Here is a 27,100-nt window from a genome sequence, read left to right on the forward strand (position 1 = left end):
CCTAACCTCCGGCTCGAGACCTGCTCTTCTAAATTCAGGGCCAATGTAAAAACCTGGCTTTTCAAGCAAGCTTACCCCAATAACTCCTTCCCCCATAACCTTCCCCCCTTTATTAGTACTTATTGAACCTTATACAAAGTTCTGAGCACAACTGCCACACTATCATGTTATTGTTTAAGGGCTCTCAATCGTCCTCTGAGCAGCCCTTCATTTTGCTCTTCTCTAATTTTACTTTTACTTGTTCCTATGTGAGCCCTCTCCCCAATACCTGTTGATTGTATTTTCCACTCTTTAGTTATGATGTAAACCGATATGATGTCCCCTACTAATATCGGTATAAAAAAAATTCTTCAAATAAATAAATAAATAAATAAATAAGGATATGATACATTTGCATGCCAAACACTGGCACCAAACAATAGAAATCTGGACCACACATACCAAAAACCTTTTTGTCATTACCAATTATTAATTCACAAAGCAGGATTTCAATTAAAACTGCAACTGCAGAGGAGTAAACGGGGCGAGGGGGGGGGGGAATGAATCAGGGTAACAAGCCAAACCCACGAGCCCCGATGTACTTCGCTGTTGATGGAGAAGACTAGTGCTAGGGGTAGTAGAACCCCTCCTCCAGAATCAACCTGTACACCACACATTTCCAAGCACCTGTAACATCCATTTCATGAAGATGTTTAAAAGTACTATCGGATTCTTGGCAGGTCACGATGTCTTTTAGGATGTTATAGCACATGGAGCTATTTCCAGACCACACAGGTCTCTTCTGCTGGTGTTTTAAAAAGTATCACAACCTAGACTCTAGGTTTCTCCAAGACTAAGATGGATATAAAAAAAACAGCACCACAAAAGTATATCTGAGATGCAAAATTTTAAGGCTATAAAAAGGTGTGGGTGTGTGTGTGTGTGTGTGGGGGGGGGAATCAATGAATCCCCTTTTTATAATTTTTAATGAGGGAAATTAATGCATGTTTTTGTTTTGCATCCACAGTTTCCTCTGGGAACTCCGGACTTCCAGCTCAATCAGAGCAGGGACTCAAATCCAGCACTACTCTGCTTTTATTTGCAGTCACCCATTTTATACCCCTTCCCGACTCACTTATCCCCATCATTGTAATAACAGTCCTCAGCTAGAGGCCACAAAGCCAGGTTTCCTGCTGGAACCCTATAATTGAGGATCTTAAATCCAACAGCTAGCTGTCAAAGTTGACCGATGACTAAGGGGGTTATTTTTGTAAGCCTATTGTGCACGAAAAGGGATAGGTTGCTGGGGTCGGAGTCGGGGCGGAATCGGGGCGGCGAGAAGGCGGACGCAGCAGTAACTTCGCTGGCGGCAATAAGGTAAGACCCGATATTGCTGCCAGTAGCACGCCCAATAGCGCCACCTTTCACGCGCTATTGGGTGCGAAAGCTGGCAGTGGTAACACCGCGTGGTGCGATCGCTGCTGGCTTTCGCAGGCCGCCCCCCCCCCCCCCCTTCCCGTTACCGCCGGGATTCACTAAACTGTGCAACAATAGGAAAATCCAGGCCTAAGAGTTCCCCAGGGGCCACCAGAGCCTGCCTCTGTTGAATCCCCAGCCCTAACCGGACTGGAATCAAATCCAGATCCTCGGCAGCTCTGCCACTGAGCCACCAGTTTGACCCTCCCCAAATTACTTCTATATTTCAGAAAATAAAAATACTCCTCATACAATTCTTGTATAAATATTTCTCTATCCCATGAATCAAAGGATATGCTAACCATCCTACTTATGACCTACCTCTGCATCTGTCACTGGGAGTGGAGCTGCACACAAGCACTGAAAGAGCAGACAGTTAATTGTTCCCATCCTAGTAAATTTGTTGTTCCTTTTGTGAGGGAGAAAATATTGCAGCACCAAACAGAGGAGATTTGCAAGTAAACTGCTCATACACAGAGAGAGAGATTTGCTTGAACTGTTAGTACTTAGTACTTTGACCTTGTACTTTCAGCTTCTGACAAGTCTGTACCACACGTCAGTTCCTGAGCAACAGTGCACACTATTGTAGGCAACTAGCCAACCCTACCTTAGGCAACAGATTTCTGCAACATCTGGGTTGATAAATACCTGTGGGGCTGAGGGGAATATGAGAGAAGTCTATAAAATCATGAGTAGAATAGAATGGGTAAATGTGAATCGATTATTTACTCTTTCAAGAAATACAAACACTAGGGAACACTCCATGAAGTTAATAAGCAGCAGATTTAAAACAAATTGGAGAAACTTCATTTTCACTCAATGCACAATTAAGCTCTGGAATGCATTAATGGAAGATGTGGTAAAGGTAGTTGATGTGGTTGGGTTTAAAAAAGGTTTGGACAAGTTCCTTAGGCACCGTACCTTTTAATTATGTTATTAACCCCATATATCTTAACCCAAGTTAATTCGACCTGTTCATTGTAAGACATTTACTTGTCATTGTTATTGTTGAGAATGTAAACCGAATTGATCAATAATTCTGTTATTAGAAAGTCGGTATAGAAAAATGCTAAATAAATAAATAAATAAATAAAAGTCCATAAACTGTTATTAACTAGGTAGACTTGGGGAAGCCACTATTTGTCCTTGGGCATTGGCATCATGGGATCTATCTACTGTTTGGGATCTTGTTAGTTACTTATGACCTGGATTGGCCACTGTTGGAAACAGGATACTGGGCTTTTTGGACCCTCATTCTGATCCAGTATGGCAATTCTTATGTTCTAATCCACTTTTAAGCATTACATGCTCATGTCATGTGAGCAGCAAATCTGCTGCATGCTTTGCCATTCTTAATATGAACCTAGTTAAGTGACCTGAACATGTTCTGGGAACTGCATGAACAGTGAAAGTGGTACTTGAAAATGTCCTAAGCATTTAACCCCTTATAATTAAATATTTTCTGGTATAAAAAATGTACCACAACTTTCTTTAAAATAATGTCATATTAAGGGCTCCAGCTTTGCGGTGAAATTTTGCACATTGTCCAAAAAGTAAAAACAGTGAAAAACCCAGAAATGCAAAACAGCCTTGTGAGGTGAAGTTTTCCTGGCTCTACAACTTTGAATCTCTTTACTCAAAGAACACCTATAGCAGCACCCAGATCTCCAAAACCCACTGGCAAGAGTGCCAAAAAATGTGCACAGGAGTAAATCTTCCTGGAACAGAGAGATACTACTGCTCCCAAGAAAAACAACTGTCTTGCTATCATTTTTGCTTTTCTGGTTGTTGGTACTGTTTTCTTTTTCATTCTTGGAGAAAAGATGGGCCTTTTTCATCAACAAACCAATCTTCAATAGGGTTTTTAGGTTGAAAAATTCTGCTCACCCTGGGCTCGACGTTTCTATGGAAGCACTGTGTTGTCTGCAGCGCAAGACCTGAATTTTGACCTTGAATTAACTCCGGCTCTTCAAGCAGATCAGGCGTGGGAGATTCAGCAAGGATCACAGGCCCCACAGAACAGACTTGCCCCAGTACAGTCATGCTGTTTAATTAGCCAGATTCTGTACAGCGGGGCACATCCCTTCAGGCAAGGTTATTAGGGACAGAAAGGGAATGAGGCATACTGGAGTATGGAATGTTAGTTGCAATACCCTTTAAAAAACCCATATAAAAGATACAGCGCAAGAGCTTCTGCAATCAAATAGGTCCCTTCTTCAGATGCAATCACTCAGAGTCCTTGGGTGTATTTATTTATTTAAATTATTTCTATACCGTTTTAGCAATTACATAATTGATCAAAATGGTTTACATAGCAAAAAAAAATCTCATAAATTGCTTCATATTGAGTGGATATGATTTGTTCATTTGCTTAGGATGTAATAGAGGGGATCTGAAGAACGGGCCTATATAATCTCTAAAGCTCATGTGTTGTATTTTATATGCTGGCACAATGAAAGCTATCACAACCTCCTGAGAGTCCAACTTTCTGCAGAAACACTGAAATCAATTTTCAAAGGATTTGTCCAGCTAGCTTTTGGAGTTACCCAGAACACCCCCCTCCCCAAGGTCTGAATATTTTCTTCTTCCCAAATAAATTTTGTCCAGGCAACTCATTACCCGTACCAAATTAACCCTGTGACACTAGATGCAATTCCGGGGTGCTTTTACAATTTGTCCAGGCAGAGTTGGTAGTCAGCGCAGGTAAGTCAGGTAACTCTGGGCAGAAAAACACCTGTCCTAAAGTTATCCAAATAACTTTATCTGAATAACCTTATTTAGGAATATCTGGTGGAACACTTACCTGCATACATTCCACTGAATATCTGGTTAAACGTTTTCAGGGTTATTTTACCCGGATAACTCTTCTGCTCACTGGCTTACTCAATATGGGACCTGCCTAGCAAAGTCTGAAATATTACTGACCATGTAAACCAAATGGCAAGGAAAAGGGCTCAGGTACCCAAAGAAGAGGTGAGAGGCCTGCTTGCAAGATTTAAAGACAGTTTGTATGGTGCACTATTAAACAATCCTAAGTCCTTTCATCTACAAGCAGTCCATACAGTAATTTAAAAGAAAACATTTAGTCTTTGTGCACTACAAATAATATATCATAAAGTATTCATATAGAATGGTAGAGATGAGCAAACTTTACAAAAATAGTTCACAAGAAATTAGGTGCGTTTGCAGAATTATTTTACCAAACTCGTTTTCTAAAGTTCTCTAAGGAGAATTTCTGCAAACCAGCAAACTTGCATCATGTTTCAAGTGACTTCATCAATTTGAGGAAATGCACTGCAGACAGAACTTGAATTTCTGGAATTTTGCATCAAAGGTCAGTAAAAATGCTCAGGCTGGTATGATGAGTATATTTGGCTATTGGATGGTTCAGGTTGGAGCCCCGGTGAATAAAATGCTTCATGAAATTTGATGTGTATGCCATGTCCACGGGGTACATGGTCCAGTATTAAGAGTTCTTCCACTTTTATTTTACATATATTGGTTTTATTATTTAACTATGCCTGTATTTGGTTGTATTTTATTATTCTGTTGTTTACTACTTTGAATAGCTTTGCTGTGGAAGTGGTTTAAAATGTGTTTAAATAAAGGAAATAAAACATTCATTTTGTCTGAATTCACTGGGAAAACTTAAAAAATTTAGATGAACTGGAAACTAGGCTGAAATTCACCCGGTTCAAGTTTGACCCTAAATTGTTTGCATATCTCTAGAGAACGGTAATTAACATGGTTAGGACTTGGGGTGGATGGGTGGCTCAGGTGGCAGGTGTTATGCACTGCCATGCTGAAGGTCACCAGCTCACTCCCCGAGTCAGTCCTTCCTGGGTCAGCAGAGGCATGCTGGTCATCGCTTAAGAGTGACAACTAGTGGCTGGATTCAGAGCCTATGATTTTACGGTCCTGGTGCATGGCTATGTTGGGTTGGGGGGTGGACAGGGGAATGGAGGAAGAGATATGCAATAAGGGAAAACTTCTTTGGGGAGGTGCGAGCAATTGGCTCATGCTGCCCAATACCAGCCCTGGCTCTGACTGAGCTAGAAATGCAAAAGGAGGAAACTATCAGGTAGAAAAGGAAATGAATAGGACTTGACTAGTAATTGAACGTATGTAATATCCTTTGTAACATCATAACCAAAATGAACAAAGGGCATCTCCACAGCATGAAGTAATCTGTGAGTTTCTTTGTTAAACATAATACAGGGGAACTGCTGAAAGAATCTGAAGAATGACGACATAATTATGTTATGTGTTGTTTTGTATTATGGACGTTTTTGTGATGTGATCCACCATGAATAGTAGATGTGGGTTGGAATATAAATGTTCTAAATAAATAATTAAATATCCAAGGGCAGCCATGTTAGCAAGTTACTCATAAATCATCTCCTAATAAGTGAATAATTTGAGCTGAATTTTCAAAACTCTACAAGAGGTAAAAATTAGCATATATGCGCATAAATAGCCCTTCTTGTGTATTCCATATTTTATGAAAGTAAAAAATATGCGCATATTTTCGCTCTTGTGCACGCATATACACGTGTAAAGAAAAAAAAAAAGAGTCAGTCTAGGGGCGAACCGGACTAGGGTCAACTCTTAAATAGCATGTAAGTTTGTATTAGAAGAGACATATGTGTGCATTTGCCAAATTACTCACATTTTTACAGTGCTATCTGGTGTAAGTGATATCAAACGTGTTTTCTGTGTAGTACTGAAGGTGGGTGGGAGGTCTGGGTGAAATGGGGGAGTTCAGGCTGAAGAACCTGGAAGGTCTGAATGACCTGGGTGAACTGGTGGACTAACTGGTAAACTGGTTAATTTCATTTATGTGCACGTTTTAAAGTTGGCCGACTCGCATGTGTAAATCAGGACTTACATGAGTATGTCCTACTTTACTTCCGCTCGTACAATATATGCATGTATATTTTTAAAATATGGAGGAAAAAGTACGCACCTTCAATGCATTGATATATGTGTTTTCAGCGCACTGCATTTATTCATGTGTAAGCATACATATGCTCGTATGTTGCGGGGTAGGGATACGCATATTTTACAAAACAGGAGTATATCATACGCGCACTTTATAAAATACTTGCATATATCTGCTTATAGCCATACACACTCATATAGGCCACTGTGCGCATTCATTTGAAAGTTATCCTCCCTTTGTTTAAATAGGTTCCTTTTTCATGGAGGATATTTACAAACACTGCAGGTGGCAATAAGGGCCTCCATCATGATGTATAATTTTTGACGCTGTTCCTGGCATGAATGCTCCCAGCAATTCAGGAAAACAGTTTGAAGAATGGCAGTAAGGTGTTTAACCTGTAAAGGAGGAGAATTACTAATCTGTTATCATTAAAATGTTGCCTTCAATTGCACACACTTTTCTGTTATTTCCTCAACAGCAGTCAAATTGTGTGTGTGACAAATGGGTAAATGATGGTGATTTTTTAAAAGGAAGATGGACTGTATCTGGATTAAATCCATTTTCAGGCATGTTTCTGTCCTTTAAATAGTTTTCTTACATGTGTTTGGTTTGGTACTATTACAGCATAACATGGGATTATTCATTGTGGTGGCGAGTAAAGAAGCTTTTAGAACAAACTGCCTCTCTTATACTCCTCCAAGGTGAAGTCTCTCTGGACAAATAAAATAGTTTTCTCTGTGTTAGAATTCTATTGAACACTTCCTGATCAAACTTAGCACATTGCTACATTTGCGTGAGTTGTCAATTTTGACTTCTCAAATGTAAGCATAAAAGAAAAAGCAGAAGGGAAAAAGGGTGATTCACGGAGAATGCATTAGATTCGCTACTGGCAACACTGCAAGTCTAGAAATATCTCAATTAAAAAGACTTCTGGTTCCAAGTTCAGCCATTCTTAGGGGACAGACACTCAACAGCTTGCTGTATTCCCATGTAGTCAGCTCTACTGTGCCTTGCTGTCCAAGGATAGAAGCTCAAGTACCAAAATATTGATTACTTCACTCCTTATATCGTTAGTACAGAATTCTAGTAACTTAATTAGTCCTTGGGAAAGCTGGATTCATTGCAGGTTACTAGACCAACAGATGATTTGTCCAAACATGAAACAGGGCTTACAAAACCATTAAATCTACCTTTCGGATGTTCACATATGACTATTTCACCACTCTTTTCAAATGAAAAGAGCAATCAAAACTACCCATGAAAATTTCGTTAGAGACCTGATTCCATTTACCCTGAGAACTTTGCCTTTCAGCCATCATTCTAAACAATGCTTGTGCTTTGTCTTCTAAGACTGACCCCTTGGAATTCCAGTCATGTGAACTGAAGTCACTAGCGTCAAAAAGGGCCTGTGATTCTTGATTCCTTCAATTAGAAAACTCAGAGAAAAAATGCTGGTTACAAATTTAACATGCATGCTAAAACATCACTTAACAAATGATGCATTCAAATTTAGCCTATGCCCCAAAAAGAACTGGCCCTACAGCACACACATGAATCACTTAAATGTGAATCCAAACAGTTTAAAATGATGGGGCTTGGTGACTTCAATCCCCCCTTTCCCAACATGCATGATGACAGAGGATTGGCAGCCCCAACATCAGACCCTCTCCAACTTGTACAATGATAAAGGCCCAGTGGCCCCAAGATGACACATCCCCAGTCCGCTCCCAGGACCTACCCATACATAAGAATGAGGAGGGCTCGGTAGACCCAAGATGATACTTACTGTCACAGATCGCCCCCATACCCACAGAAATGCTATTGCAGTTTCGGCAGCTTCAAGATAACAATTCCCCATGAGTCCCCACCCTCAATCCTAAGGATGAAGGTGCTTCATTGTCCAAAACTCACCCCAAGGCTGCCTATTCCTTTGGCAGGCCCCTAGCACCCACTTCCTACTCCTTCCAATGAGGCACAAAGGACTGAGCAAACCTCCTTCCCATCTCACTCTTGCCAACCTAACAAATGGTGTTGACTGAGCTCTTGCACTATTTTGCTCCCTACATGTGCGAGAACTGAGCTGCCTACTCTTGATCTACTAGATGTAGCCGGTTGTTTTTTTTTTTTCCCAAATAACAAACTTGTGACAACAGCAACACTGTAAAAGTTCAAAAAGCAAAATAACTAGTTAAGAGTTACATTTTAATTAATTTTATCCATTTAAATATGAAGTATATTCACCAGAATAGTTGTATACTGGTCACATAGTTATAAATAATAATAACTTTGAGAATTCTATGCAAAAAGAAACTAATGAAATTACTAAAGCTTGTTTTGAGGAGAAAGAGACATAGACACATTTAGGGGAGCAGAAGATAGGGAGAGGAAAGGGTGGAAGAGAGAGAGAAGCAGTAAAGTAGGCAATTAAAGTATTGTGACAAGCAGTTATACCAGTCAAAGGTTGCAGGGGCCTTTATTACAAGGAGTAATAAGGGGGGGGAAGTCACACCAGAAAGCAGAAATTAATCATTTAATACCGTCCTGCAGAGGATCAAGTGACCAAATGGACAAGGTGCTTGGGAAACAAATAGTCTGGAAGGGTCCCGGGTGTGGAGATCTGAGAAGCACGTGGGGCAGGACTCCACACTACCTGAACTCAAGATGTTCTGACCATTAGACTGCTAGAAAAATAGCTCAGTTCAGAGTAGGAAATTCAGAGCCAAGAGATAAAGTTACTGGAAGTTGCAGTAAAAGACCTTCCAAACACGGTCTGACACAGTAAAAAGCACTATGAGAGCGAGTGCCAGAATACCAAGAGGGAAATGATGGTTAGGTTTAACCCCCATGAGAGTTAAGAGAATATTATTTGGTGTATTTGTCTTCAGTTTACCTCTTTAAAAGGTGCAAGGTGCTTCCTTAATGACTATAGAAAATACACACACTACATTTTAAAACTGCCTGGATGGAGCATGTGATACCATCTGGGGGAGAGCCCGGGGACCCACGGAGTAGCCAAAGGACACAATCTGCCTACAGATTTATAAATAGGCAATAACCTAGGTCTTAGTTCTCCAAATATTTTGAGGAAGTGGCCGAGAATCGCTGCGTCTTTTCTTGTACCGAAGAAGTCTTGAGACAGTTTCCCCAAGTCCATTCTTCAGCTGTTCTTTCAGTATTTATGCTTCATGTTCATCAATTTGATGCCTGCTTGGGATTCTGATAAAAGGTCATCCCCTGAGGAGAGTGACTTTCAGAATTTTTCCAAACCTCCCTAAGAATAAAACAAAAGCCAGAACGGTGAGAACGAATCCTGATGATTTTGTTTAGTTCACTGCACTGTCTGCAGGGCTGGATTTAAGATTATGACGCCCAGACTGAGGGTGGGTGGTTTAACTCCTGGAAAAATCAGAAAACAGCAGGAGGCATCCCAGGTATTGGGTGCCCCGAGAATCTGTGCCGATGCCTAAATCCGTGTCTGGATTAAGTAAGGAATGTTCTTGCCAGCACTGCTAACTTTAAATCTGGCTCTATCAAGCTCCTGAGCAATGGCAAGCACAGGACAGCGTCTCATCTCACCTCGCACTGTCAACGCCGGACTGCTCCGAGAGACTTTAGTGGTACCGTGGGACTCCCAGTGTACGGCAGGGTACAGCAGCGGGAATTCCACCAGACTCACAAAAAAAGGGGATCCAGGAAGCGCGCAGAAGACAAAACGGGAGGGAAAGAAGGGGAAGGTACAGAGATGAGGAGTGAGGCTGAACTCCAGGAGTGCCAGCCAGTATGAGTAGAAGGGAGGGGGAGAGGAAAGAAAGATGGAAAAGGGAGCTAAGGTAAGATAGGGTGGGAGAGGAGAGACATTCGGCTCCAGCAGTGAAACTGAAGTGCCAGCAGGCACAAGGAGAAGAGGGAGAAAGAGAAGCTGGAGGAAGCAACAGAGGTGAGGGAGAGGAAAGATGGCAAAGGAGCAGAAGTGGGGAGAGAAAACAAGGCTGGGGGGATGGAGCAGAAAGAGAGAAGGAAGGATAGGTCAAAAAGTAGAGGAGAAGAGAGCGAGAGGAGAGAAGGATGTGGGCAAAGAAGCAGAGGTGAGAGAGGCGTCTCCCTCCCCTGAAACTATTTCTTTTTTTCGATTTGGTATTCTGCCCTGCCTAATATAAAATCTGTAAGCAGTGTTCAGCAGTAATCAGTTTAACCCCTCCCCATCTCTCTGATTCAACCCAGTTTTCAAGTTAATACAAAGATGAATCACTAAACCAAACAACATTTAAAGAAACCACACAAAAAAATTAAATAAAATCCTCCAACCACTACCTAACTACACAGCCAGACTTCATAAATAAAACAAGCCCATGACAATACTTTAATCCAATAAATAGATCACATATGTCATCTCCACTTTAAATCATCCAAAAACGACTCCAGCGGCTCAGTTCACTCTGCACCCTCCCCTGCAGCTTCTTAATTCCACCCTCCCCTCTCATCTCCACCCCCCCCCCTTTCCCCCACAGCTACATCTCCAGACTCCAGCATGGTCAGCATAGGTCCCCTTCTGCCGCTGTGCTGACTAGGCTTCCTGTCTCCATGTCCACTGTCATTTTCCAGGTCTGCAGGGGTAGGATACTAGGAGCTGCTATGTTTGCAGTGCTCTGGAACCCAGAGGCCCTTGATGCTGCTGCCGCTATTCAATCAGGTCAGGCTGTAGTTGTGATACAAATAGCAACCAGGCAAACCTCTCCACCATTCACTTGACTGCCATTCCTCTCTTCTCTGCCTGTTCTACTCTCTCCTTGCCTCTCTCTTGTTCTTCTCCCCTTTACCTCCTCTGCTGCTCTCCCTTCCCTGTTCCATTTTCCTCTCCTGCTCCTTTCCTTTTCATTCTTCTGCTCTCTTCTTTTTCCTCCATTCCCTTTTCCTGAACCTAAGAAATTGCCATGCTGGGTCAGACCAAGGGTCCATCAAGCCCAGCATCCTGTTTCCGACAAAGGCCAAACCAGACCACAAGAACCTGGCAAGTACCCAAACACCAAGAAGATCCCATACTACTGATGCTAGTAATAGCAGTGGCTATTCCCTAAGTCAACTTGATTCATAGCAGTTAATGGGCTTCTCCGCCAAGAAATTAATATCCAAACCTTTTTTGAACCCAGCTACACTAACTGCACTCTACACTAACCTGCTCTCTTCTTTCCTGTTCTTCATCCCATCTTCTTCTTCCCTCTGCTCTCCTGTTCTCTTCTGTCCCCATCCCTTCATTTATCCTTCTTCCTTCTCTTACCTCCCCTGTCCTTTCTTCTGCTATTCTCTCTTATTCCCTTTATCCTCTCTTCTGCTCTCCTCCTATTCTACTCTCTACCAGTGGCATAGCCATGGGTGAGCCTAAGTGAACCATGGCCCACCCACTTTGAGCTCAGGCCCACCCACTTAGCACTGCCTGGAGGCCCGAGAAGAGAGGCCCTATTGCAGGGCCCCCATGAACAGGCCCGGTGCTGCCAGACATACACAGTAGCGGAGCAGCAGTAGCCGAAGAGGGGAGGCGGCCTAGGAGAACTCCAGTGGACCCTTTTTCCACTGCCGACCGAAGAGAGGAGGCAGCCCGCGAGATTGCCAGTGACTTCCACTCTACCAGCGTCCGGAATGAAAAAAAGGACCAGGAGGCTGCTGGTGGACCCCATCCCATCAGCAGTTGAGAAGAGAATACTGTTGGGAGAGAGCCTGTTTGCCTACTCTACCATGTGTGCCGGCTCTATGGAATTCAAAATTCTTGCCGCTAGTGCATGCTCTACTGTAATCTCACAATGCACAAGATCAGCATAGAGGAAATGCTAGCCACAAGAGTTTTGTATAGCGCAGTGGCCGGCACACAAGGAGGAGCAGGAGAACGGGCTTCCCCTTCTGCTCCCGATGGGGAGACTGCCTAGGTGTGTGTTTATATGAATGGAAACCTGCCTGGGGTGTGTGAGTGTGAATGAATGGGTCCCTGGCTTGGGGGGGGGGGGTGTTGATTTGAATGGGAGCCTGCCATGGTGTGGGTTGGGGATATAAATGGGAGGCTGCCTGGAGGGGAAGGTGAGAATGGGAGCCTGCCTGTGCGTGTGTGTGTGTGTGTGTATGAGAGACAATATGTGAGAGTGGAGAAGATATGTGTGTGTGTGTGTGTGTGTATGTGAGGAGAGACAGCATGTGGGTGTAGGGGTCTTTGTGAAAGAGAAAGCAAGTGCTTGTATGTTTGAAAGAGAGAGTAGAGCATGAAAGAGTGGGAACCTATGTGAGAGAAAGCATATATATGTGAGAGAGCTCATGTGAGAGACAGCTTCTGTGTGTGTGTATGAAGGAAAGAAGACGAGGAGAGAGAAGAAACAAAGAATAAAAGAGATCCTGAAAAAGGAATTAGGAAAAAAGAGACAAGGGGAACAAAGAGACTGAGTCCAACTGATTAGAAAATTTGATCAGACAACAAAGGTAAAAACAAATTATTTTGACTTTCAGAGATTGAAATATGCCATCTTTGGGAATGCATTTCTTATATATATTTGCATTTTGCTGTTTCTTCAGTATTCCAATGATCACAGAGTCTGGTTTCTCAGGCTTTTCATTTCAGTTTTGTCCGCATGTTTGTTTCTAATTTGTAGTCCCGTATTTTGTAATGGGTAAGGGGCTGTCTGTATTGTACATGTGTAACAGAGGTACAGTATTCTGGCTAGCATGTAGTTTCTCTGTAGGGATCTGTAGCAGTTCGGCTTGTTCTGTTTGCCCACTATCGGGCTGATACAGTGGAGCGCACTGTTAGCCCGGGTTTGGCCACGCGTTTTCGACACGCTAGCTTTACCCCTTATACAGTAAGGGGTAATTGCGAGTCGAACGCCGCACATTTTACTTTCAAAAATTAACGCCTGTCCAAAGGCTGGCGTTAATTTCTGCCGGCGCCGGGGAAGTGTACAGAAAAGCAGAAAAAAATGCTTTTCTGTACACCCTCCGACTTAATATCATAGCGATATTAAGTCGGAGGCCCCAAAAATAAAAAATAAAAAAAAAATTACAAAAAAAAAAATAAATTTAAAATCGGCCCGCGGGTCAGAAGACAGACGCTTAATTTAGCTGGCTTCCATTTTCCGAGCCCGTGGCTGTCAGCGGGTTTGAGAACCGACGCCGGCAAAATTGAGCGTCGGCTGTCAAACCCGCTGACAGCCGCCGCTCCTATCAAAAAGGAGGTGCTAGGGACGTGCTAGTGTCCCTAGTGCCTCTTTTTACTGAGGGCCCTAATTCGCATAGGCCACCCTCCTGAATCGCATGCCCAGGAGAGTGGCCTGTGTGTGTGCTAGGAGGGTGGGTGCTCGCCGGCTCTCCCGCGCGTTTTTCTGTATCGGCCTGTAAAGTGTTCTTGGGCTTAGTGTAATGCTTGCCTTTCCTGCCTTTTTGTAGATAAGGTTGCTGCAGTTTGAGTCCTGAGAGTTACTGCTGTTATAGCATAAGTATGGCCAGGTTCTTGGTGTTTTGTTTTTTTGGTCGGGATTTGTCTTTCTTCACAAAATGTTTGGCATTGGAGGGAGTTTATTTTGTTGTCACTGAATATATTTGTTTTTGCATGTCTTAGTTCTGTTCTGCACCTGTTGCAAATCTTATGATGAGTATTGTGATTATTGCTGTTTTATTGTAGCTATGACATTCTCTGCATTTTTGGAAAGAGGATTCATAAAAGAATACATTGATATTTGTTTTATTACATGATTGGATCGATGTTTCTGTTAAGTGCTCTTTGTTTACTTTTTATATGATGTGTATTTAAAAACTGCAATAAATATGAAATAAATTAATACAGATTACTAAGGTATTTTTAAAGCTGGTAAGTGCTTAAATAGAATTAAAATATTTTGAAGCATCACTCATGAGAAAAGTACTTAGAAATCCATTGTCAGGTGCATTCTAAGGCATTATTTATCGATAAGAGTACAACTAGTAGGGCCTAGGCCTGTACGTCAATTGCCAGCCCATGTTAACCTTGAGCCCCCCCCCCCCCCCCAAAAAACAACAAAAATCCATTTCTGGCTATGCCACTGCTCTCCACCCTATTTCTCTGACCTTTCTTTCTCCCTTCCAACACCACCGATGCTGTGCTTTTAAGAGCCAGTTCTTGGTGCTAACAGCAAATTCAGAAGCCCCACCTTCCACTCCAGCAGCACACGCTGTGCCTATATGCATTGCTGCTGGCAACAGGGGGCAGAGAGAAAGCTGCACGGAGGACAGGGGGTGCACCTGCCCCCACATCTAACCTTTCTTTCCTTCCCCCTCCTCTTCACTTTTCCTTCTTCTGACAATTCCTCCTCCTCCTCTCACCGCATGTGGCTGGCAGTCAAGGATTCGGTGAATACTCATAAGACCCTAGCTGCATGTTATTGGGCTACAGGTTCCTTGTAAAGCTATTATATGTAATCATCTCATCGCCTGAATAATTTGGAAAGTTTAAGGGCCCGCAGTGAGATTTTATCATCAGTCTGACCACGGACAACGTGGTAACCACTGATTGATGTTAAAGAGCTCTCTGCTACAAAAAAACGAATTAGAAGGTCCATATTCAGAGGTATTTAGCTGAAAAACGCAGAGGTTATCCCGCTAAATAAATATTTGGACACTTATCCAGCTACATTTTAGTTGGATATCTTATTATCCATATAAAATTTAGCCAAATAACTTAGGAGTTCTGGGTACATTTCAGGGTGGAGTTATGTCAACCGGATAAGTTATCAGCTAACTCTGATATTCAGAGTCTTGTTGCACCAAACAGCAGTCCTGAAGTTAGCTGGATAAAGTTATCCGGATAACCTTAAGATAGCCAGCTATATTCAATAGTGCAGATGCACTATTAAATATACCTCCAAAGTTAGCGCGATAGGTTTTTCCAGCTAACTTTGCTATACAGACAGTGACTGAATATGGACCTCTAGGTTAATTTATACTAGGGGCAGATGAGGGAGGTCTTTCCTAATATGTAGCACAAGGGTCAGTAATGTATAGAATGCATACTATCAGCAACATGCAAGATGATTTTTCAGTTGTGCTGTAGCCGAAGAAAACCCAACAGGGAGGCTGCAGATCCAATCTGTGGCAGCCAAAGAAAAGGCTGTGCAGGGCCAGCAGTAGCTGAAAAAGAGGCCCAGAAGTGAGGAGAAGCCCAGAGTGAGAGCATGAATGTGAGTGCATGAGAGAGAGACAGAGTGCTCCTGTAAGAGACCCTGAATGTGAATATGTGTGAGAGAGAGAGAGAGAGCACGAGAAGACCCTGTGTGAAAGCATATGTGAATGTGTGCATGAGAGAGAGAACAAGGGAGAGATGCAGTCTTGTGTGAAAGTATGTGTGCATGTGTATGCAAGAGAGAGGGAAAGGGAGTGTCTGAAAGTGTGTGTGTGCAAGAGAAATGGAGGGAGGGAGTCTATGTGAAAACATGAGTGTGTCAGAAAAGGAGAGAGGTTCCGTGTAAGAGCATGTGTGTGTGTATGTTTGTGAGAGAGAGAGAAAGGGAGTCTGTGTGAGAGCAAGTATGTGAGAGAGAGAGAGAGAGAGAGAGGGAGTTTGTGTGAAAGCATGTGTGTGTGAAAGAAAGAGTCTGTGTGAGAGCACTTATGTGTCTGTGAGAGAGTGAGAGGGAATTTGAGTGGGGGACAGAGAGAGAGAAAGGAAGTATGTGTAACAGCATGTGTGTGTGTGTGTGTGTGTGTGTATGTGTGTGAGAGAGAGGGAGGAAGTCTGTGTGAGAGCATGTGTGCGTGTATATGACAGAGAGAAGATAAAGTTTGTGCACACCCTTTCCCTCTGACATACACACATATACATATACACACACACTAATCCATGACAATCTTGGGGTGACTGTATATGAGTTTTAAATTATTGGATGTTATTCTATTGGTCAACTGTTTTGAAATATTGATTCTTTTTATTAATATGTTTTTTTCTATTATAATTTATGTTTTATATGTCTTGATTTGGTTATTTGATGTTTTAGGAGGAATGGTGATATTTCTGTTTTTACATTTGTTGCACTGCATACAGAGTCTGGGATCTATAGCAACCTGATTTGTTCTGTTTTCATAATAGGAGGTGTGTTGGTGTTTTAGGGCCTGGTTTAATATTTATAGTGTTGCCTTTTCCTAGGCAGAGCTGTTACTGTTTGTGTCTGGCAGTTAGTGTGCTGTGGCATGGCAGGTTTGCTCTAGTTCCACATACACTTTTGAATTATTACCCAATGTTCCTGGAGGTGGAGGGAATTTGTGTTGCTGTTACTGAGGTGCCCCAGAATTTGAATATTATTTTTCTACGATGAATGGTAAGGGAAAATGTCCTTGTTCTGCTCTGCACCCACTGTTACCAGGGAGGAGGTGGTAAAGGAGGTTGAGACTACAGAGAGAGAGAGATTGCTAAGAATGTTAACCCTGCCAAAGAAATCAGTTCTGGACTACACCATTTTGGTTACCAAACAATATTCTTATGGGGGATAAAATAGAATGCTAATGTTTACTTTAACCATTCATTTCTCTCGCTGCATGGTGTGGTGGAATAATTTCTCATGCATGCCAGTCTCCTTCTGATCGGCTTGAGCACTTGAGGACCAGAGTTGCTTATTCCAGATTTAAATCTTGGCACACCACTTCAGGGAAGAGACACCTACCCCTGACCTTGCAATTTTACTTTACTGGATGAATATGGCCGAGTTAGATGTTTCCATTTAATGCCTTCCCTCCATCCCCCATTTTTTCTCTTTCCTTCCTCACGTCTTCTCTTTTCTTGTTTCATTAAGCTATATTATTAGTGGACATGCTTAATAGTTATCAGTGTTCAAGATTTGTTCTTAATGATATTTATATACAAACCCTCACTCGGGTATCAGCATTAATTGCTGACCAAATTCTATATAGCAAGAATCCACAGAGAATCATTTAGTGGCTATTAATAGGTCTATCAGCTTCAGACGTTCAGCTAATAGCCTTCCACCCAGATAGAAGAAAACAGTCAGCCAGCCTTCAACCTGCCAGGTGCCAAATGATGATTTATGGAAAGGAACGTCAGTGAAAGCAGTGGTGCTAGCTGGATTCTAGCTGGAACCTCAAGTTGCCAAGTTTATGGCACTCCTGTGTCCTCTCTCAGAGGTTCCTTTTATTATCTTCATCAAAATATAATTGAACACAAAAGTTCGAATGATTCATTCAGGAGCTGATAGCGGACAACAGAACATCTTGGGTGTAATGAGGTCAGATTCTATATACCTGGTCAATTACTCGGTGTATTAAAAAAAAAACAAACCAAATAACAAGATATACTGCAAGCCACAAAGCAGCCTCAGATGGGCAACAAAGAGCCTTTTCTCTCTAATCCTCTAATCCAGAAGCCTGCTTTAACTCACAGAAAATATTGTATTCTTAGTTGCCCTTTAAGATACTTGGTAAGCAGATAGGCAAAGAGATGGCTCTGCCAGCCTGCTTTTATAATAAACTAAGAGCCTTAAACAGTTTCAGTCGATGCTGTTTAATTGGAGAGATAGCAATACTGTGCTGCCTGCGTGCAGAAACATCTGCAGCTGCCATACCATATGTCGAATGCAAGGAGGAAAAGAAACTATGGTCAAAATACTGTATTAACAACAACAAAAAAAACACCCCACAGATATTTTCGTGCCTGGAAAAGGTTGTATGTGGTCTAAGAAGATAAGTTCAGATGCTTGTGCAACACTGGGTTCTCTCTGCTGTGTCTTACCCTGTGGTGGCCAGACTTCACTTTCAAAACCTTATTGCTTCATAAACATGCAGCAAGCGGCAGGACCAGGCCGGCGATACAATATGCCTGTGAAAGCGTGAAACGGAAGTGACAGCTACCCGTTTTTTTGATATGTAATAGAAACTCTCCCAGTCCCTGTTTAAAGCTGAAAATACAGGAAATTCACATCTAAGACTGCTTCTTCGTCAAAGTGAAACAGAATGTTCCATTGATTTCGGCAACTGGATTCGCTGGAACCCTAGATGTTAATCCCGTGGATTAACATTGAATTGATTTAATAAAATTCTCTGTTCCTTCATTTATAGCAACTGCTGTTTTGTGCCTGCCAGTCTGCAGGCTGAGCCCAGTTACTGGATGGAAACAGATTCTTTGATGTGGGGATCTTTGGGATATTTCCTTCCCAATTATAGAAATCCTAACAGAGATCCAGGAACTAACCTGCACATGTTATATGGATATCCAGGGACCAAGATTATTAATTTATCATCTTGGATTGGCAAGTGGCAATGACTGAGCGCCTGCTCTCCCAACGTGCACGCGCAGCCACCTCTACTGGGCATGCTAAAAAGGACGCGCTAGGGATAAATTGTGTGTCTCTAGCGCGTCCATGGCATCGGGTGCCCAGGAGAAGTAGCTGTGCGCCAGTTAGAAAAACGGACGCTCAATTAATGAGTGTCCGTTTTCCTAACCTGCTCACAGCCACTGGTTAGGAAAAGAGACACTCAATTAATGGGCGTCCGTTTTCCTAACCTGACCACCGGAAGCGGCAACATTTTCTTTCATACTGCTTCCTATGGTTCCAGGACGATACTAAGCTGCAGGAACCACAGAAAAGCAGTATTTTGGGCTTCTTTGTGGTTTTGGGGGAGGGTGGGGGGTAGATGGCTCAGAGCATGTAAGACTTAACGCCAGCCCTGGGACTAGCGTTAACCTTTCCATGTTAAGACGAGCCCATCGGGTGCACAGTGATTTTTTGCATCGGGGGTGATAGTTAATAGCCTCATCTACCTGCATTTACATGTGACGAGCGCCATTAGCTATGCGCTGGTTTGGATGTACGTTTTGGAAGTGCTAATCCCCTTATTGCATCAGGTGGTAGCCTAGTGCATCCAAAACACGCGTCCCAGAGCTCGTTAGCCTGTGCACTAGGCTCAGCGCACGACATAGCATCGGCCTGTATGAGCATTTATGTTAACAGCTTTTCAGCTGTTCCTCCACGGCTTGCTGTTCTTCTAGGTCTCCTCTTCTGACCTTTTGATGAAGTGTGGACTACTGAGCCAATTTATTTTGTTGTTTTCTCCACCCACTTTACGTGTTTGTCAGGGACAACAGTCCAAATCCTTTGGCTTCCATCTGCGATCCCCATCCTCTAGTTTAAATGCCTGACATAAGATCTGAATTTCCCACTTAGGATTCTTTTTCCTGCCACAGAAAGATATAGGCCATCTTTACAGTACAGCCTTTTACTCTTTCACACCATGGCCACAGCTCCCAATATATCTAAGACCTTCTTCTTTAAATCAGGTTGTGAGAAACTGTCTGGTGAAGGTTATCCAAATGTTATACATAACACTATATACCTAGTATTTCATGCCCATGGCTAAGCAAAGTTAATACGCCAGAGTCCACATAGACTCTATCATTAAGTGAACACAGCTGGGCCTACACCAAAGCGATGCTCCCCCCGGCTAGTGTGATTTTGGCTGTGCCACTTTACAAGCCAAAGAAAGCAGCTTACAAAATATAACTGAGAATACAATTGCCCCAAACTGCATACGTGAAAATCCTTGGCACAATTCAATCAGTTTGTAACGTGGCCGACCTAGCGATGGCATGAGAAAAGTACCTTTGAAAAAGTTGTTGCATTTAAAGGCTACCCAGCTGTTCTTCCAGGAAATGCCCAGCCTAGGAAGATGTTTCTGAATGACTGATGCAAAGTGTGAAAATTCAAACAACTTCTGCATTTGCTAAAATAGTGTGAAACGGGCACTTCCCCTCAGACTGGCACAAAATTTCCTGAATGTGCCTGTACTGTGCCTGTTAGTTTTATCACTATGAAAAAAAAACTTCCAAGCACGGGTACAGTAAATAGAGGTGGAAACATTTTCTGAAAACTTTGCCACCAGACAACATTTTGGATAGGGAAGCAATAGATGTCATGCATCTCCTCTTCAGTGGCTTCTGACTCTGTGTAACAGGGCAGGGAGTTAAGCGAGTCTGAACTGGCCCCACTCAGTGATGTCCTGGGAGGGGTGCTTGGAAGTACCCAGGAAACAAAGTATGTCTCACTGAGTGAAACAGAGCTGGTGAGAACTCCTGGGAACACATCACTGTCTGACTGGGGATGACAGAGGGATACCTAAGATTGTCTCAAGGAATTCTGCTGCCTTGGGCAGCATCAACATTTTTTGGCCCATCACCCTATGACCTCCAGTGCTGTCACATCTCACATCATCCCTGGCTTGGTCCCTGATCCCTCGCTAACTGTACACAACTGTCGCAGCCTCTCTCTCTCTCCAGTCCCTGGGCCAAGGCGTGTTTATAGTCCCCGTTGCCGTTCTACCCATATTGCTCCCACATGGGTTTCCGTTTTAAACAGAAAGCTCATGCAGGAGGTGGCAGGGCTACTATGGGAACAGTCCCCATGTGAAGGGAGCGAGGGAGTGATGCTGCTGTCACTACCACCACATGCAGAGAGCAGCAGGGCCCAAGGTTGCTGTGACAGAGAGGAGGTGCATGGTGACAGCAGGTGCTGGGAGACAGCAAAGTGAAGCAGAGACGGGCTGAAGAGAAGTGACGGGAGGAGGGGTGCAAGAAAGAGAAGGGCGAGAGTGGTGGAGTCCTGCAGCTTGTCACCCCAAGCAGCTCCTAGTGTCAGCCCAGGGGATACCATAGGATTGCTCTGGTTACCTGGCATTCACATTCAGTCAATTTCAATTTAAAGAAAGGCTTCTAGCAATAAGCAAAGAGAGAGGTGGAACTGCTTTAGTTTCACAGAAGCAGATGCAGTGAAGAGAACCGAGAGCCTGAGAAGCCTCACAGGGAAAGGACAGCAGCTCTTTTAAACCAGTGCCACACCATGATAAGGGAGAGACATTCCTGTAATAAACCTGCATATAGCAACAGAGATATGGACTCTGTGTCTTGGGTCTGCTATAGGAACAGTTACAACCTTTCACACTCTGTTTCCTTTGATGCACTCAGAAATGAGCTAGAGAAATGTGATCCAGCACACATACTAGCTAGGTGCATTACCGCAGGGCATGAAATTTCAGGTCTCACTGCACTAGCCAAAAAAACAAAAAGTCACACTGGCTAGACTTGCTCAGTTTGAAATTAGCAAATTAGCAGGAGGAAGGGGAAGGAAATGAAATCAGCATTTTCTGCTACATACCAGCCAGGAATCACCACAAAGGCCCTTGTGTGTCTCTCTCTCATGCAGCTAGGTGCCAATAAGTTCTGATGAAGGAAGCAGGGAGAGACCCACCTTGTTTAGTGGCACCTAACTTGCACGTAAGACTCAACAGCGCAAACCTGGCATTCGCTGGCGCTCTCCTTTGTCCCAGAGAACACAGGGTAATGCCCCGTCTCCTTTCCCTTCTCAATTTGTAACTTCCCTCTTCTATACTCTCCCCAGCCCTATCCCTCCTCCTTCCTCTCTGCAGCTTCTCTCATCTACCTAATGTCTGCGTGTGCGCTCTTCCTCCGCCTCAATCCCCAGCTTTCCCTTTCCACGGCCATGCAGTGCCTTGGACTCCCCCACCCCTTCATCTCTGACTCACTCTCTCTCTCTCTCGCACTATTTAGCTGGGGCTTCCATGTTTATTCAAACTCAAGCTGAAAGCGCATAGGGATCTAGAGAAAGAGATGGCAGTAGAGAACCCCCCTTCACGTTTTATCACAGCACTACATGCACGGGTGAGTTGCTCACCGGTTCTGAATGTTAAGATCGCCACTGGCCGGCTACTGACCGGAAATCCTGTGCTCCGACACCTGACGGAAGAAACAAATTCAAAGACTAGCTCTCAGTGTTTCAATGCCAACTTGGAAGGATATACCAAGTTCAGTCATATGGGTTTGCTCCTGGATTGTTTTTTAAACTTAATGGTTTTTCTTTTTAACAATGTTTTTAACAGCTTGGATGAAGGCATTAGGGAATATTATGTGACCCGTTCTATAACTGTGAGTTGGTGCTGCATGGCCTCCCCTCTGTGGAGAGCAAATACTGGTGCAGAATGGGACTACAGGCCCTTAGCTGAGAACATGCTGGAAGTCTTCAGAGTCTTTGGTGACAGCTTGGGAGAGAAGAAGGGAAGATGTAGCTGAGGCTGCAACCCAGACAAGGACTCCCTTTCTTTATCTTTTCCCTCTCTCCAATCTATAGTCTGAGGATGTAATGAAGGTTAAGAAGAAAAGCACTGGGAATGGGAACTGCCCCAAACAGAGGGGGGTCATTTATCAAAATGTGCTAAGATGTTTTCGCATGCGAAAAGCCCTGTTAACGCATGTGATAGCACCATATCGTATGGTGTGATGCAAATCTGAAAAAGAGGAGGAGTTAGGAGTGGGCTGGGTTTGCCAGTCTGCAAAGTGCTATTGCACAGACTTAATGCTGATTTAAACTACACTTTTTTCAGTAGCATTAAGCTGTGTGATAATGCAGTAAGGTGTTAGTGCATTTTGTGATGTCTCCTGCAAGGCCTGTTTTAGTAGGTTTGAAGCTCCTGGAGCACCAGCCTAACCATTGGAGGGAGGGAGGGAGGGGGAGAGAGAGAGGGAGAGAGAGAGCCTAGCCATAATGTCCTCTCCCTAGATAAGTATTTGTATCCATATGGGAGGCCCACCTAGTAACTCGAGGTGAGGTTTAGGTATTAGTGTAGGGGGTTAGGGGCTACTTTGACATTCAACGTGAGACGTACGAACAGAACAGTGCTCTCTTGTGAAGATTTGATGACCTTTGGAGTGAGGAAACTCACTCCAAGATGATATTTGTGCAAGGTTCTCTCAACCTAGCTTGATGGACACTCTACCTGGGTAACATCAAGCTAGGTTGAGAGAACACTGCACAAATCTCATCTTTGGGTGAGTTTCCTCTCTCCGTAGGTCATCAAATCTTCACAAGAGACCACTGTTCTGTTCGTACGTCTCACATTGAATGTCAAAGTGGCCTCTAACCCCCTACACTAATACCTAAACCTCACCTCGAGTTACTAGGGATACAAATACCTAGCTAGGGAGAGGACATTATGGCTAGTCTTTCTCTTTCTCTCTCTCTCTCGCTCTCTCTCACACATTATGGCTAGTCTCTCTCTCTCTCATCCCCCAGTGGTTGTATGCAGGAAATACAACAGGTCTGGCATGTATCGCAAAGTCTGAAAACGTTATTGCAATTTGTGCTAACTTAGCTCTTCACATAGGTAATTAGTGCAAATTGCAATAAACTCTCTATTAGCATAAACCACACCCCTTTTGCTATTGCATGCGATACTTATCACATTTTGATAAATCCAGGCCAGAGCTTGATAGAGGATACAGGCATATGCTTCCCCCTGGAATGCGATGTAGCTTGCAGCAGCTATCTTAAAACCACTGCAGATCCACACCCCAAACATCTGGGCAGCAATCATTGTCTGACTTCATCCACTCAAAAGGAGTAACCCAGAAAATCAAGGCCCTTCCAGCCATGGTTACTGCGCCTAGCTATAAGAGTCTGGGAAGGTCCTGGTCTATATTCTTTGGTTACATTAAAAAATGTAAATCGTGATTAAGCATTCCTTATTCTGCTAATCCTGCACCAAGATGGCAGAACAATTTTCTGCCAGAAAGCTTCAATGGAAGTATTAGTAACAGCCTATCTGATATCCCATACGTAAGAAGAGTCGGTAAATCACTCCGTGTGCTGCTGCTAGGAGATAACTGTACTACCTTAAGAAAGCTACAACCTCTTGCAAGATTTTAAGGGATTTTGTTGCTCTATGAAAGATCTCCAATTACTTTTGTGTGAAAAAAGTGGATTTTTTTTTAAATTTAATTTTAACTTGAATTTAGTAATAAACTGATTTTACTTTTGGACCAGCAAGAATTGTCTGTCCAGTAATTTCAGTGAAGTTTTTGCAGCTTTTCTTACTGCAGCCATGATGGATACACAATATTCTCTTAGACTCTCCACCCACTGAAGTGGGATAAGCCTAAGATAGGTGGTCACCAGCATGCTTATAAAAGCCAGAAGCTGATCGTAGCAAATCAAATTAATGACATTAGGAATCCCTTCATCCACCACTGAATTGAAAGCTGTTTTACAGCCACAATAAAACTATTTTAAATTAATTTTCTGCTGAATTTAGGTCTGACAGCAAGCAGTTCAAACTGAAAAGAAAAACTTCATAGATACAAAAGTAAATGAGATTCTTATGTCCCCTAGGACAAAAAGATGCTTTTAGTCTTTTATAATCTAAAAATAAAATCCAGCTTTTAAAGCTATTTTGTTAAAACATTATTTTCTTAGGCTAGTGAAGCCAGTTCATCGAGTATTAAATTCCAGTGATCTGCTTTGAGTTAAAATGAGGTAAACAAAATCTCGGTACATTAAAAACCATAGAAGGGGGACTGGTGAAAAAACAAAAATGTATCTTCAACCTGTGCATTTAACAAGACAGTTTTTAAATAATTCTCCCACAGCTGGCCTTCTGAAGCCACCACACCAAGTCTACAAAGCATTAAGGGACGTAAAGGATCGGAGAAACCCCGAAAGGTACTACAAAAAACACTCAAAAATTCAGAAAGCCGCTTTCACTTAAATAGATATTAACTGTTTCCAGTCAACTGGCTAAGTAAAATAGCTTTGGGGGAACTCTTATAGGCTGTTTATCCATCAGTTGGCGGACATAGGTCATGAGAAGCATCTGGACACTGCCCCACTAATCAACCGTGTTACAGGGAGATCCCACCCATTCTTCCCAATTTAAATAAGCTTCTCCCTTTGTCCTGTACTCTTCCCATCTACCTTCCTATGACCCGGCTGCCCCCCTTGGGTTTCCGAGGATCACCTTCCCTGGGCTCACCGGCAGCCACTCATCCGCTGCTGGGGTTTCTGAGACGCTCAGCACAGCAGCGTCTCGGCCTACGAGGATCTCTCAGCATGACAGTGGTGAAGCAGGGCAGAGTCTCTCCACGGGGATTAAGTGCAAGTCCAACAGAAAAAGCAGAATAAAGGTTTTATGTGCTCTAATTATAACCTGAGCATTAAAGCTGTTGGCAAAATTGCTGCTTTACAGTAGGGATGCACTGTCCTACAGCAGGGAAATAACTGTGACATCTGTTGTTTCGTTTTGTGTTTTCCATCCAAAACGACACAAAAAAACCCCCCTCAAACCAACAACAACAAAAACTGAATAAAAAGTGAGACAGGCTTTTTGCATGGCCACCCCTACTTTGCAGTCTCATGATTTACACACTAACTTTTTATATGGGTCTTGGAGAGGGACAATTATGACAATTTTTTATTCCAGGGTGAACACCACTGGATTTTTAAGCTTCGGTCATTCGAGTCGAATGGTTTAAACCATGATATTGATTAGGTTTTCTTTTCTGATGTGCTATGGGGCACTGATTATGTATTGACTTTTGCAGTATTATGGCTATAATTTTGAGAATCGTATCTTATCTGCTTGATTGATGTTGATTGGTGCTTGTGGGTCGTGTGGTTTTTTGGCGCCATTCATCAGTGGGAGCTGAGAAGCTGTTCTTTTGAAGCAATGGCAGATTTAAATGTGATGCCTCTTTAGGTATGTTGTTTGGTATTAAAAATGTTTTGGTATGGGTTTTTATTCAGTCCCCTTCAATATGTTTTTTTTATATATATTTTTATTTTACCTTTATATAGGGTAATGAGGAAATACGGTCCATGCCAGGGGACTTAACATCACTGTATTATTATTATTTTTTGATAAATTAAGAGGATGTTGTGTAAGGAATAAAGAGCATTTATTTTCTAAGATTGTTTTGTGCATTTTGGGAATGATTTTTATTACTTCTCATCTCACACTGGTGCAGCTTGATTTTTGTGAGCGTGAATTTTTTTGGATCCACTTTTATTTATTTATTTTTTTTGCGCTATAACAACTTTTGAGGCAACTATTTCTGCTAACCCCTTTTAATCTCAGCCCGCACTCTGAACCGAGGCTAGTCAACAGATACTATGTATGACCCCCATCTGCAAGCAAACTGTGCCAATGGGCACCCACAACGACAAACCAAATCAAGCACACCCTGTTAATGAGTTCAGAGTGGGCAGTGATGTATTTGCTGAGGCATTTCTCCTCCAGTCTGTTTTTGTCAAGAGATCTCACATTCCTGTTTGTTTTTGTCTCTCCCGAGCTCATTCAGTAAACCCCTGGCTCAGCCAAAATACAACTCACTGATATGAGAGAAAATAAACAAAATGTATCATGCCATCTGTACTTACAAATGTGAGCAGGTGAAACCAACTGCGTACCTACTGCACTCGCCAACAAAACTAGCGGGCTTCTCTTCACATCGCTTTAAGAGCTGTTGTGATATCCATTTTAATTCAAGGTTTGTTATTTCTACAAATCCTAGTACAGGTACTCAATATATTCTCTAGGTCCCACATTCACAGACACCATCAGGAGTGCCCCCAAGCACTTAAAGGAATTCAGCCTAGCAATCGCGGACTGGAGCAGCACAGCATCCCTTCTCAGGTCACCACATCTGCTAGATGCACGGCCTTCCCCTCTCCAGCATGTGCAACTGGAAATGAGCCGAGATTTAGACCTCCGTAAAGATGGTGGAGTGCATCTTGAGTAGGTTTGGACATATTCTGAGTCTTGGATTCCCTCCACTCCTGATACCATGGAGTCAGAATCCAAAAGGCAGAAAGGAGCCTAAAAATACCCAACTCGTATTTCATCCCCTTAGAG

At 42.9% G+C, this 27,100-nt stretch overlaps 1 protein-coding gene across 4 annotated transcripts in view; it reads right to left on the bottom strand.

Annotated features, from left to right (window-relative positions):
* Positions 1-27,100, bottom strand: part of SPATA13 (spermatogenesis associated 13) — a 237,326-nt gene that overhangs the window by 91,163 nt on the left and 119,063 nt on the right. The window contains exon 1 of one of the 4 annotated variants that reach the window (XM_029602553.1): positions 1,777-1,906. The exons of the other annotated variants lie outside the window; for them this stretch is intronic. Coding sequence (XP_029458413.1) covers positions 1,777-1,845 — 69 coding nt within the window. The 5' untranslated portion in view covers positions 1,846-1,906. Of the gene's footprint in view, positions 1-1,776; positions 1,907-27,100 lie in introns of those variants that run through there. 4 annotated transcript variants of the gene reach the window in all.

Source organism: Rhinatrema bivittatum, chromosome 5, assembly GCF_901001135.1.
Source record: "Rhinatrema bivittatum chromosome 5, aRhiBiv1.1, whole genome shotgun sequence".
Classification (NCBI taxonomy): Eukaryota; Metazoa; Chordata; class Amphibia; order Gymnophiona; family Rhinatrematidae; genus Rhinatrema; species Rhinatrema bivittatum.